At 48.1% G+C, this 14287-nt stretch overlaps 1 protein-coding gene across 1 annotated transcript; it reads right to left on the bottom strand.

Moving 5' to 3' along the window:
- Positions 1-636: 636 nt before the first annotated feature.
- LOC121163949 (protein FAM24A-like) lies at positions 637-3101 on the bottom strand. The gene is made up of 3 exons (XM_040991746.1): positions 2871-3101; positions 1845-1971; positions 637-979 (listed from the first exon to the last, which is right to left on the bottom strand). Exons 1-3 carry the CDS (start codon positions 2947-2949, stop codon positions 793-795), a joined length of 393 nt encoding a protein of 130 aa, XP_040847680.1. The 5' UTR covers positions 2950-3101; the 3' UTR covers positions 637-792.
- Between the last annotated feature and the right edge of the window lie 11186 nt (positions 3102-14287).

Here is a 14287-nt window from a genome sequence, read left to right as displayed (position 1 = left end):
AGACACTGACAGTCAAACCAGCACAAATCCACGTCAGTGTGAAGGCCCGGTGGGGGGGGAGGACAGAGGAGTCACAGGTTTCCTACAAGGTCTCTCAGAGATGCTGAATTCAACCCCACCAGGATGCTGGTCACACAGCATCCACCCAGAGCCTCCTGCCTGCCACACCTCAGTCGGCCTGGCCAACGGCGCCCCCTTCAGGACAGTGCACATGGTGGTCTGCAGGGGAGGCGCTGGGTGGGAAGGAAGGAAGCCTGAAGGAGAGTCCTGGGCTCTGCTCCAGCCAGGCGGGCAGCTGGGGTTCACACCGCGGGAAACACCTCCTCCTCCCCCAGACCAACCCACATGGGGTTCACAGGGTGGGAAACGCCCCGAGACCAACCCAGATCAACCCGGATGGCGCTCACAGGGTGGGAAATGCCCCAAGAACAACCCGGATGGAGCTCCCACCGAAGGAAACGCCCCAGGACCAACCCGGATTTCCCTTCTGGGCTGGCAGATGAGCTGCAGGCTCCTTCCTCCCTCCCTCTCCCTCGTCATTGCAGGATAATATTCCCAATGCCTTGTCCCCAGTAGTAGTGGGCAGGGCATACACTGAAACAGAAATATCTGTAGAGAATAAAAATAGTAGACAGGGTTGTTTTAATATCGTACATTTATTCAACAGTACATAAAATAACATTGTACAGAAATTGTGTAATGTAACTACTATAGAACATGATTGAATAGTAAAACATTCTAATAAGAAGGAAATATTGTTCATGGAAGATTTTAGTGCTCACCATGCCCGAATCAGAGTCCCTCATTTGTGCCACAGCAGCAAGGTGGCAGGGGATCAACATCTGTACACAAGTTACAGTCATTGCAGCACGGGAGGTTACGGCAGGAGTCCATGGAGACAGCTTTGACCGGGATGACCCTGTCCTGGGAGACCCTGCCTAGGTAACCGCTGGAACACAGGCAAGGATCCTTCGCATCTCTTAGGAAAGACAAGCACAAAGCACAGGGTCAGCTCTTGCCTTCCCACTGGCCCTGTGACGACTGTCAGATCAGGGAGAGGTCGGGACTTGAGCCTACCAAACAGGCGACACCAGCCCTGGGGGAAAGCTCTCTGCCGCTGTGTCAAATCCTCTCTACTTCCCTTCTTTCTTACGATGGCTGTGCAAGGAAACTCGGGTTACAACACGAAGGAGAGGGACCACCAGCCAGGTCTGCCCATTGTGCTGGCAGCCCCTCGGGACACAGGGCTGGTGGGAAGGGGCTGTGGCTGGCTCTGCCCTGGGCCCCCAGAGTCACCCCGACTCCCTGCCACGGGACACAATGCGCTGACACCCTGCGTCTCCTCATCTTGAACATCTTATCTGACCTGCTCCCCATAGACTCTACAGGGCACTGTCTGTCCTTACAGGCCTGCCTCAGTGTCCCCTAGGCCACTGGCCATGAGCAAGGGAACCCCCTGATAGTTCCCAGCTGGGGTGGGAGGGCAGTCCCTGCGTCCCCTGCAGGAACAGGCAGCAAATGCCCACTCCCACTGTGTCCCCCGGGGACAGTTCAGGCTTCCTCGCCCAGGACAGGGCCTGAGCTCGTCACCTGACACACCTCGCTGAGGGCCAGTGACAGCGAGGCTGTGCTCACCCTCAGCCCCAGGTTGGGGACAGCCTCTGGATGAGCTCACAGCTCGAGCCTAGGACAGAAAATGAGCCTAGATCCCAGGGTATGGCCTCAGCTGTCCCAACCTTGAGCTCACCCTAGGAGGGGGCACAGCAGCCAGCAGAGACCTTGCTCAGGCTCAGGGCTCAGGGCCCCAGGGGGAGTGCATGGTCCACTCTCACCATGTGACTCACCTCAGTGCGTTGGACACCTTGAAGTAGAGACAGAAGACAACCCCTACCAGCGTGATGATGGCCAACAGGATGCTGCATGCAATGATGAGCATGATCACCGTCCTCAGGTCGAAGCCCGTTGTCCCACCTAGGCAGAGGGGTGTGCGGGCAGTAACAGTGGCCTCCCTCTCCCACAGCTGCCATCACCTCAGCAGAGGAGCAGCAGATCCAAACCCAGACCCTCTCCCAAGGAGCCGCCTGTGACTCAGGGCTTGACAGGCAGTTTACTTGTGCATGAAAGGGGCTACATGGCAAAATACAGGCAGGAGGAGACCTGGAAGAGGACAGGGATTCTGACTAGACATGGCAGAGGGGCGGCACTGTGGTGTGGCCAATAAAGGCATTGCCTGTGAGGCTGGCATCCTAGGTGGTCAAAAGTTTGTGCCTCGGTTATGCCACTGCTGATCCAGCTCCCTGCTAATGGCTGGGGAAAAGCCGTGCATCCAGCTCAGTTGTTTGGGCCCCTGCCATTCAAGGGAGAGGCCTGGGTGAAACTCCTGACTCCTAGCTGTGGCCTGGCCAGGGCTGGTTGTTGGGGCCATTGGGGGATGACTCAATGGATGTGAGGTGTGTGTGTGTCCCTCTAACACCAACTTTAAAAATAAATAATCGTTAAAGATAGATGAATAACAAGCAGGCCGGCTCTGGCCCTACTGGCTTTACTACCTGTGAACTTGGACCCCTGAGCTGTGAGCAATGTCAGGAGCAAAGCTCAGCCTCCACCGTGCATCAGGCTCAGAGATGTCCCATGGGAAGAGCTGTGTCAAAATGTTCTGCCTGACAGTCCTGAGAACACATACATTCATTTTGCCAAAAATGCATATCTTAGGGGGAAAAAGCTTTCCATGGTCATCAACAAACTCCATCACTCCCACAAGTCCTAAGTATTCCATCTTATTTTACATATTTTGGAATCGTCATTTGGTTTACTCTTGCAGGCTTAGGGAAAAGCGAGCCGGAGAGAGGAGGAGCAGACAGCATACTTACTACGGGAATACTCATGGCTGGATGTGAGCCGGAAGTACGTGACGACTACAACCGAAACCAACTCCAGGAAACAGGACATCTTACTGGAAATTTTTAAAATTCTAATGATTAAGATTCAAGGTGGATGAGTTCGCTGTTAGAAGTGCAGTCTTCCACCCAGGCGTGGGGAACAGCCAGCAGGGTCCAGCTTCAACTTCTCTGCCAGTCAGCACACAGGCTGTGTGACATCAGCTCTTTGAACACCAGTTGTGTCACAGAGTTCTGAATTCCACCCAGACCGGCCCAGATATATCCTAGCGCCAAGGGGCATAATAAGGCCCTCACAACTGGGTTTTGTTTGTTTGTTTGTTTTCAAGTTTGGTTTATTTATTTTGAAAGTCAGAGTTACAGAGAAGAAACACACTCAGAGACACACAGGGAGAGGATCTTCAGTTGGTTCAGTCTCCCAGATGACAGTAGCAGGGTTGAGCTAGGAGCTTTCTCTTGGTGCAGGGACCCAAACACTCGAGTCGAGTTCTGCTGCTTTCCCCAGATCACCAGCAGAGAGCTGGATTGGAAGTGGAGCCCCGGGATGCCAGTGTCACAGGCAGTGGTTTTACAGGCTATGCCAGTATGCCACCCCACCCTCAAAACTACTTTAAATCATGTAGCTGATGGTCTCTCCTTTTCAGGCTTTATTTTCCTCAGAAAAACTCAAGATTTCACTGTTAATTTAGAAAAAAAAAAAAAGAGCTAAAGAAAACAGAGTGACATGGGGAGGAGACTATTTGAATAGATACTTTTACAGTTGTAGAGAAAAGAGACTGGAGTTTATGTTTCAGTCGCAGTGAGATAGTGTGTGGCCACGTAAGAGACTTGATGACAAGTTCATAAGCTTCATATCACACTTTATGGTTAAGATGAAAAGATTCTGAAAGATAAGCTGAATGGATGTCTCTTTACACAGGCTGCCAAGATCCTCTGCTACATGAGAGGATTAGACTAACCACAGTAGGCCAGACCTTGCTGTTCTTCCTAAAATCTGGGTGAAGTCAAGAACAGCAGGAGAGACGTAGACCAGACTGTGACATAAAGAACTCCAAGAGCTCTAAAAAAGCCATGGAAAATACAACAGGAAATTTCCAGAATGGACTCTTACAGAACATTAGGAATCACAGAAGCCAGGAAAACTTTGTTTACGATAAGACAATGAACCTCAGTACAGTCAGAAAGCTCTGTGTTGCCACCCCATCATTTCCAATCTAGGTCCCTGGTAGCCCAGAGCCCAAAAGCCCTTCAGAGCCCCAGTCCCAAACAACTGGCATCTGACCCGCCTGCCGGCTACCTGTGCGGCCTCCACCACAACACTGTGCAAGACACGGGATGGGGAGGAATAGCCAGACCCAGTAGCCCTTCTCTCCCAAGGGTCTTTGGCCAAACCAATTGCAGGTAATCCATTCTGAATTCCTGCCTGTCCAGGTTGGCAGGTAACAACACGTGTGTGCCCCGCATCGCATGGCAAGCCTGGAAGAAGTTCTTGGCTTCTGGCTTTGACTTGGTCCAGATCAGGCAAATGCATCCATTTGGGGAAGGAACCAGGGAGTGGAAGATCTGTCTCTCCTTCTGCCTTTCAATTAAATAAATGGGTCTCTTAAAAATAGAGACTCATTAAGGGCTTCAGGTTGTCCCACACTCCTCTCTCAGCAAGGCAGGACAGAATTTTATGAGAATTCTGAACATAAGTTTCTCTACATTAGGGACAATAATTTCTGGTTTTCATTAAGTGCCATATTGTATTGAAGACTTGGCTTTTAAAATGTGTCCTGATGCTGTGACCTAATGGGTTAAGCCACTACTTAGGCTATCCCCACTCCATACTGGAGTGTCTACGATCTAGTCTCATTTCTACTTCCAATCCAGCTCCCACTACTGTCCTGGCAGGCAGCAGCAGAGGATGGCTCCTGGAACCCACCAGAAAGGTCTAGATGGTGCTTGCATTTGGGGAGTGAATCAACAGATGGAAAATCTATCTCTCCCTCTTTCAGCTACATTTTCAAATAAATATAACTTAAACATCTTTTACCATAAGAGCAATATGTTATAGAAAATCGATTGTATTGCTATAGAGATGTGGCACTTACCGTACCTTCCACTATGAGTGTATAAGAACAAATATTTCTAGGCCCATCACAATAGCCTGGTAATTAAATCCTCACCCTGTAAGCATCAGGATCCCATATTGGCACTGGTTCATGTCCCAGCTACTCCACTTCCCATCCAGCTCCCTGCTTGTGGCCTGGGAAAGCAGTCGAGGTCAGCCCAAAGCCCTCAGATCTTGCACCTGCTTGGGAGACCTGGAAGAAGCTCCTGGCTTTGGAAGGTTCAGCTCCAACCATTGCTGCCACTTGGGGAGTGAACTGACAGAAAGAAGATTTTTCCTCCCTGTCTCTCCTTCTTTCTGTATATCTGACTTTCCAATAAATAAATAAATGAATAAATACATCTTTAAAAAAAAAACAACAGGGCCTGGCGCGATGGTGCAGTGGTTGAGGTCCTCACCTTGCACGCCCAGGATCCCATATGGGCGCCGGTTCTAATCCCGGCAGCCCCTCTTCCCATCCAGCTTCCTGCCTGTGGCCCGGGAAAGTAGTCAAGGACAGCCCAAAGCTTTGGGACCCTGCACCCACGTGGGAGACCCGGAAGAGGCTCCTGGCTTCGGATTGGCATAGCATCGGCCATTGAGGCTCACTTGGGGAGTGAATCATTGGACGGAAGATCTTCCTCTCTGTCTCTCTTCTCTGTATATCCACCTTTTCAATAAAATAAATTAAAAAACAACAACAAGAAGAACAACAACAACCACCTCTGGCCTTTTGGAAGGAGGACTGAACGGATTTCATTGGAAACCCTGACTTGACATTTCTCCTTAAGCTGAGACCAAATGTATATACCAATGTGATGAAATTTTAAAAGGCAAATGAGCAAGACTTCCGACTGCCTGCCTTGGCGCAATGTCAGCTCTTCACACTAACATTCTGTTATAATTCAGGTCTTTCATAATCATCCAGCAAACAGGCTTCCTGGAAAACGTATTGATTCCAGTCAGACATAGATTTATGTGAGAATACAGCAGCTGTGTGACTGGTTTATCAGCAATCTCAAGAGTGAGTGTTCCCTTTGACCCATCATTCACAGGTTTACGGGCAGTACCATAAGTAAAAAGCTCTTCCCCGAGAAATCGTAATGCTTAGCACGTAGCCTACACTGAATGATTAATTGTGGAATCGAACAGGCTTTTTCCCACTGCTTGATCATATCAGTGTTGGCTTCTAAAATCTACTGATTTTCTCCAAGAAGACATACTTAGGAAGATACATATGTGTGTAAGATCTTGTGGGTCATAGGACTGACTGGGATGAAGGTAGACAATGTGGCACTGTCGAAAACACAGTAAGACAAGGTAAGACCCAACTGATTCTACTACGTTCATACAATTCATCACTTAACAAAGACAGTGAAACGGATATTAGCAACAGGTGCCAAAATCCTTACTGTAAACTCCCAAAAGGATGACACCAAACATGATTGCCGTGCAAGTTGTGACTAAACGACCAATTACAGATGGAAACTAAGTCGTTTGCTATCCCTGTTAGCAAGGGACATGGCAGAAAGCTCACAACCTAATTAAGAGTAAGGGGCATGCTCACTAGGTGAGACACAAAGATTAGTTACGCCTCACTGGGGTATTGGGGATTTCTCTGCACACCCATCCTAAAAAAAAAAACATGTTCTGTACCTGAACTGATAACACATGTCTTGCTAGAGTTATAAGCCAGTTCAGACCATCCAAAAAATAACTAAGTTCAGCAAAATCATGCTTCAACACTATAAACAGCTAAATACAAAAATAAAAACAGACGAGACAGCTGAATAGTAATCTATAGCCATTTTGAGGTGTATGGAATCCAGCTGAATATAAACCAAAAAATGAAATGTCTATGAAGAAGTCACAGGATGTAGTTAAGAACCCGCATTTTCCTATTAACATACTGTTAATCAATACAATGTCAATTAATGCCATAAGGTTGTAAATGGTTGTTGATGTTATGTTGGGGCTTTTAATTGATTGGGATGATACTTTGCTGGCTTTACCTTCAGACCAGGGATGGTCTCACCAAGAAATCTTTGAACCCACTAGGATAATAAGACACTGGACTTTATGCTTGGTAGATACTTCCAGTGAAAGAACCTCAACTGAATTTGAACTGTGGTAACGCAGCATGGTGGAGAAATCCACCATTGGGAGAGGGTTCGGGAAGGGGTGGGGGAAATCCCAGTGCCTATAACACTGTGTCACATAATGCAATGTAATTAATAATTAAAAAAAAGTTCAAAAAAATGAGTAAGGGGCATGAACACCCTGCTTGTGGTCTGGGAAAGCAGTCAAGGATATCCCAAAGCCTTGGGTCCCTGCACCCCTGTGGGAAACCAGGAAGAAGCTTCTGGCTCCTGGCTCCTGGCTTTGGATCAGCTCAGCTCCAGCCATTGCAGCGACTTGGGGAGTGAATCAACAAACAGAAGATCTTCCTATTTTTTCTCCTCTATGTATATCTGACTTTCCAATAAAAATAAACATTTTTTTAAAAGTCAGATGGAAGAGGAAGGTGAGGAAGTTGTCAGTAGCAGTTCCTTGTAAGCCTCTCATCCCCTCTGGATCCTTAGAAACTCACAACGCAATCCTCACATGAGCAGGAACTCAGGCCTTGGCTAGCGCAGTCTACGTGGGGAGATGCAAGGCTTCCAGGAAACAAGGGCAGGACCACTCCCCTCCTACAACTTCCCTTCTTTCTCTAGCTTTCTAAAGCAGAAGCTCAGAAGGCCGATTTTAGGTCTTTCTTGTTTTGATCATATTTAGTGCTACATTCCATTGTAAGCACAGCTCTTGCTGGATCCTGCAAATTTTAAGTTTAGTGTCCCATTTACTTCAAAACATTTAAAACTTTCTCTTGAAACCTCTTTTAGCCATGTGTTATTTGGAGGTATGTTTGAATGCAAATATTTTGGATGTTCCAGCTTTCAATGATTGATTTCCAACTTAATGCCATTAATGGCTGACTATAGAAATTGTATATTTAGGGAGGTACTTCAAAATGCTCAACGGATAAAAAGACTGATTAGAAGGTTATTTTGGTGGACCCAGCGCAGTAGCCTACTGGCTAAAGTTCTCACCTTGCACGCACCAGGATCCCATATGGTCTCGGGTTTGTGTCCTGGCTGCTCCACTTCTCATCCAACTCCCTGCCTGGGAGTTGGAAAAGCAGTAGAACATCCTTTAAGGCCTTGGGACCCTGCAACCACGTGAGAGACCTGGAAGCAGCTCCTGGCTCCTGCCTTCAGATCAGATCACCTCTGACCAATGTGGCCACTTGGGGAGTGAATCAGCAGAAGGAAGATCTTTCTGTATCTCCTTCTCTCTGTGAATCTGACTTTCAAATAAAAATAAATAAGTCTTTAAACACACACAAAAAAAAAAGAATGAAAAGTTTATTTTGATGCAAAAAAATTGAAATCAATGCATACAAGGGGTTTTCAGAAACTTCATGAAAAATCTATCTAATGAAAAAACTATATAGGAATTTCAGCTTTTGCCCACAAATGCACCTCTTTCAATTTCATATTCCAGAAGTTTTTTTAGAATGTGTTAAATTAATAGCTTAGTAATTGTATTTAGTAATTACATGTTGTGTTACATAAAATGCTTTTTCTGGTAAGGCTACAGCATCCGCTCAGGAGATTGGGCAGGCATTGCACAGCAGGCTGAGCCTCTCCTTGAGATTCCCATGTCCTGAGGTGGGATGCCTGGCTTGAGTTCTGTCTGCTCTGTACTTATTTCTTTAGTTATGTTTTTATTTTCAATTACTTTTACATAGTTGATTAGGATAGAAAGGTACAAGGGATACAGGACGGTGGGTGAGACCATTGTTTCCACATTCTCTATGTTTCCGTTCTGTATCTGAGAGAAGGGGGGAGATAAAAAGAGGAGCCACACACAGCCTCCCAACTGCCTCCATACCCTGGGATGGAAGACAGCCACCCGACACCATCCCAGGGTTCCCAATGTGGGGCATGCCCTGAGGGCACTGCTCAAGTGGTTTTGATAGTTTATCAATTCTGAATTACTGTTGATCTCACCACTGCAAGCACAATGAAATCTCTCCAGAATCCACTAGTTGACATAGTCCACCTTAGAGCATTTGTTAGCCTAGGTATTCACTGCGAACACTTGGCTGAGTAGTTGATCAATTTCTTCTGTCCTCCGTCCTCTGCAGACTCCAATGCACTGCCCTATCCTCCATGTGCACCTGGACGTGCTGCCCTCTGCTCCTTCTAAGCCACTGAGGAGGCCCAGCTCTGACACATGCACTCCATGGTCAGACTATGGAAGCTGCATTTCTTTCCACAGTTGGGGTACTGAGTCCAACAATTCAGTTGGGAGGATTCCCAAAGAAACTTCATTTGAGGTGATCCCAGACCAGATTTTTATGTGTGCTTGCCAATACAGGGTCCAGCACAGTCCATCACACAATCAGCTTATGCACATGCTGGTGTTTGCAATTTCTGGATCAGTTCTGTTTCCAGCCCTGTCTTCTACACAAACCAATGGGTGGCTGTTGGAGCCCAGTCTGATCCTGCCCATCATACACTCAGCCCTCATACAAACCAGTGGGAGCTGTAGCCTAGTCAGAGCAACCTGCAATAATCCCCTCCAGGCCTGCCCCCTGCCCTGGTTCCCGTGCTTACCAGTATGTACAGCTGACTGGTCCAGTCTGTTCTACATCCCATTCAGCTTTCAAACATGTCAATGTGCATTGAAGCCTAGTTCTTCCCAACCAGCCCCACTCTCCAGACCACACATGGCCAGAGGGTACCACTCTCTATCTAGCCTTGCCTGTCCTAGTCCTGGTTCTTATGCTCACCAGTTGGAGAGACAACCTAGAGGGAGGTGCCCACTGTTTTCAGAATCTTGCACTCTCCAGGTGGTCCTGCAGTTTAGCTTGACAGAATTTGGCCCCTGTGCCAGCACCTGCCAGCTGATGCTGCTGCAAAGCCCAACCAACCCACATCCACTCTGGCTTATGCATGCACCAGTAGGAACAGTTTACACAACCTGGCTTTCCCCGATCCAGCTCACATGAGGCCAACAGGTGTTGTAGCCCTGCCCAGCCTGATCTTCTCCCATCCCAGCTCTCATGCTCACCAGTGAAAGTAGTGGTCCAGCAGGGGAACCCCCATACAGCCCCCCTTACCAGGTTCATCCCCCCCGACAAAGTCCCACATATGCTGGTTGGGCACTACGGCCCAGACTGGCATAGCTTACCTCACCTCAGCATTTGCCAGTGGGTGCTATAGCCTGGCCCAGCCCAGCCCACCCCCAGTTCCAGCTCACACTGATGAGGGCTACAGCCTAGCCCAGCCCAACTGGTCCCCAGTCTCATGTGAACTGGTTTGTGTTACGGCCCAACCCAACCTGTCCCACACTCCATTCTGGTGCTTGGATTCACCAGCAGGTGATATGAACTGGCCCAGCCTGCTTCACCCCAGACCTGTGCCAAATATATGCTGGTAGGTACCATTACCTGACTCGGTCTAGGCTGCTCCCTATTGTGGTTCTTGCGCTCACCTGCAGGAACTGTGTCCTGACACAGGAGTTCCCCAAACTCTTCCATCCAAACCTCTCCCAATGCCAGATTTCATGCACACCACTAGGTCCATAGGCCAGTCCTACCAGTCCTACTTAGTCCATCTCTAATCCTATCAGGAACAGTGGCCTTTCCTGACCAGTCTTCATCCATTCCAGTTTTTACTGTTGGGTGTTACAGCCCAGCCAAGCCTGGTCCACACCCAGACACAGGCTCACACATGGCTCAGCAGTAACAGAGGCCTAGCTCAGCCTGTCCTACAGCTACCCTGGTTCTCATGAGCACCAGCAGGTGCTAGAGTCTAGCCTAGTCTGGCACACCCCAGACCCAGTCCACACTTGTGCTTAGGAAGACTGCAGCCATATCCAGACCAGATAGCAGCCCCCACTCTGGCCCTTGAACTCACCAATGGGGACCACAACCCAGCCAAGGCATCTCCTTAGCTCCCCAACCACGCCTGTTCCCAGCCACAGATCTTGCATGTGCCAGTAGTTGCTGTGAACCAGCTTGGCATAGTCCTTCACCTGTCTTGGCCTTTACTTTTACCAGGCTGTAGCCTGGCCTGACCTGGCCTGCCCTCAGTCCAAACTCTCACTGGCAGGTGGTGCTGGAACCTGGCCCTGTTCAGTCTGCTCCCATCCCTGGCTCATGCAAACTGGTAGGTGCGATAGCCCAGCTTGGCATGACACGTACTCCAGCCTGGTTTCTGCACTTGCCAGTGAGCTAAGTTATACTCAGCCTTGCCCAGTCCATCCCCTTCCAAAACCAACCTACACACCTGGCAGCAGATTGAGCTACTGTGCCCAGCCTACCTGACCTCCAGGCCTGGACTATGTGCTCATCAGCAGGAGCTATGACTCAGTAGGGGAGTTTTCCACGATCCCCTACTCAGCCTACTCTCAGATCCAATTCTCACACATGCCAGTGGATGCTAGGCCCTTGCCTGGCATAGCCTGTTTCTCCATCATGGCCTTTGAATGAGCTGGTAAATGTTGTGGCCCAGCCCACATCACGCCCTATTTTAAGATGCACAATGCGGGTGCTGCAGCCTGGATCTGCCCAGACTATTCTCAGCCCCCGTACCTGTGAGTGTTGGCAGATACCATGGTCATGACTAGCTCAGCCCATCACCACCCCAACTCTTGAGCTAACCAGTGGGACTTGTATTTCCACAGGGCTGGGCCCACTTATCCCCTGCATAATCTACCCTCAGACCTGGTTCTCTCACATACTGGTTAGTGTCATGACCCTGTTCCTGAACTCAGTTAGCTACTGGGATCTAGCCCTGCTAGGCAGGCCCCCAGCCATAGCTTTTATGTGGGCTGCTGTGTGGTGGTCCGCAATGCTCCATGCTAACAAGCCCATCTCAGGACTCCCGGGGCTGGTGCATTGGTCTGACCCATGTGAATCTCCCACTCACTCCCCTCCAAACCACTAGGTCTCAGCTCCCTCACTTACCTGTGATTATAGTGGCCCTGTTTTTAGGAGTCCCTCAGGATTCATTCCTCACCTACACATAGGGTGGCCTTATCCATGGATGTCCCAAGGCAGTAATTCCACACCCCCAAGTCTCTAGGGCTCGCCTCCAGGCAGCCAGTGGGCAAAGCCCAGTACAGGTTGGCACACTGGCCACTTGAGTAAGATGGTGCCAGCTCTTTGCCTTTGGGTATCACTAGACAGTTCTTGAAGTTCTCTCAATGGATTTGTGATGCAGTGATAAAGTATGCAAGGGGAAATAATCTGTCATCATATGGTTGCATATTTTTTTAAGCAGCAGGAGTCCCCATACATAAGTGTCTCTCAAATCCGCACTCCACATGCAGCAATCCATTACTGACCATTCTGAGTGTTCTTTCAAGTCACTGCCTTGCAAGGACTCCATTCCTGGCAAACTGACCCCAGATGAAGATAAGTGGGTCTAACACAAGGTGGCCAAATCTTATGGGATCCCATATGGGCACCGGTCCGTGTCCCAGGTGTTCCTCTTGCCATTTATTTTCCTGCTTGTGGCCTGGGAAAAGCAACGGAGAATGACCCAAAGCCTTGGGCCCATGTGGGAGACCCAAAAGAGGTACCTGGATCCTGGCTTCAGATCGGCTCAGCTCTGGCAGATGTAACCACCTCGGGAGTGATCCAGCAGACAGAGGATCTTTCTCTCTGTGTTTCTTTCTCTCTGTATATCTGCCATTCCAATAAAAAATAAATCTTTAAAAAGACGTAGGTCAGCTTTTGTCTTATAAAACCAGTTATTAATTCTAAGTTGTTTACATTTCAGAGCTGAAATTGGTTTGAGCTCGTTAGAAACTGTAACTATAAATCCATACTCATGAGTTGTTTACAATACCCAAAATACAAAGAATGACATGGGTTCTTGGCCAGTGTGTGAGAACCACTGTGAAAAGGCATGCTGCTAGCAATACTGCTACTTACATAATGCCTGTGGTAAATTCTGTATTAATGCTAAAATAAACTGCTCTTCAAATGTCAAAATCTCCAAAAACTGCATTGTAATATTAATGGAAAGGTTTCAAACATACAATGTATTTTTTTTTAATTTCAGGTAGAAAAAATATGGAAAAATATCACTTGTAATTCATAACAACTTAGTACATTGAAATTATGGTGACCTGGGCCTGGAATGGTAGCCTGGTGGCTGAAGTCCTCGCCTTGCATGCATCGGGATCCCATACGGGCACCAGCTCACACACCAGCTGCTCCGCTTCCCTTCCACCTCCCTGCTGTAGTCAAGGATAGCCCAGAGCCTTGGGAACCTGCATCCACATTGGGCACCTGGATAGAACTCCTGGCTCCTGGCTTCGGATCAGTTCAGCTCCTGTTATCGCAGCCACCAGGGGAATGAAACAGCAGATGGAATTTCTTTCTCTCTGTGTCTCCATCTCTCTAAAAATCTGACTTTCAATAAAAATAAATAAATCTTAAAAAAAGAAAAAGAAATGACAGTGACCTGGTTAGCACAATCCTGCCTTTAAAAATACGTACAGGTTGAATTTATCAGCTTCTCCTTTTTCTTCTCCTCTTAACTGAGTTCTCAAGTAACTTCTATTGTTATCCGTATTAACTCCATACAACAAACCTGTACTCAAAACCTCTACCAGGCAAAAAACAAGCAACAAACAAACAAACAAACAAACTCAACTGTGCGGATGGTTGCTGGGAAATGTGAAAAATAGTTCCAAGACCCAAACCACAAGAGAATGACTGTAGTGGGACCCGTGTTGCTGTTTTCCTGCCTTCCTTGTGGGAAATGTGGCTGCAGTTCTGGCTCGAGCCCGGCCCTGTCCCAGTTGCTACCGGCACTGGAGGAGTGAACTAGCAGGTGGCCAATCTCTCTCCATGTCTCTTTCAAATAAAAAAAATTTTTTAATTGAAAAAACGAAAGCTAGTACTTCAAAACAAAGAGAAATGGATAAGGAAGGAGGAAATGTTTTTCCTTAAAAACAAAACACAGTAAGTTATTTAACACGCAGGGAAAAAGGACCCTACGTCTTCAGTTTTCTCAGTGCTTTTTCAGTCTCACTTAAGGGAGTCAAAATCCAGCTCATAATATTGACCATGGTCGTGAATGTGTGGCTGTCAACACCTGTGAACAAAGATCCACCCTAACCCAGGGCCGTGGGCCACTGCCCATGAAGGGAACAGGGGCAGACCCAACTTTGCGGTCGGGAGTAGTAATCGGGAGTAGTAATCGTAGCCACCATCCAAACAAGGATGTCTCCA

This window comes from Ochotona curzoniae, unplaced genomic scaffold, assembly GCF_017591425.1.
Source record: "Ochotona curzoniae isolate NIBS_2020 unplaced genomic scaffold, NIBS_Ocur_1.0 contig_66, whole genome shotgun sequence".
In the NCBI taxonomy this organism is placed as follows: domain Eukaryota; kingdom Metazoa; phylum Chordata; class Mammalia; order Lagomorpha; family Ochotonidae; genus Ochotona; species Ochotona curzoniae.
This window is presented reverse-complemented; position numbering and strand designations above follow the sequence as displayed.

What these genes read in the sequence shown, in the direction of transcription:
- LOC121163949 (XM_040991746.1), bottom strand. Translation starts at nt 2,949, where the DNA reads ATGTCCTGTTTCCTGGAGTTGGTTTCGGTTGTAGTCGTCACGTACTTC. An exon ending in CAGCCATGAGTATTCCCGTA is followed by an intron (nt 1,972 to 2,870) that starts GTAAGTATGCTG and finishes CCCTCTGCCTAG; the next exon opens with GTGGGACAACGGGCTTCGAC. An exon ending in AAGGTGTCCAACGCACTGAG is followed by an intron (nt 980 to 1,844) that starts GTGAGTCACATG and finishes GTCTTTCCTAAG; the next exon opens with AGATGCGAAGGATCCTTGCC.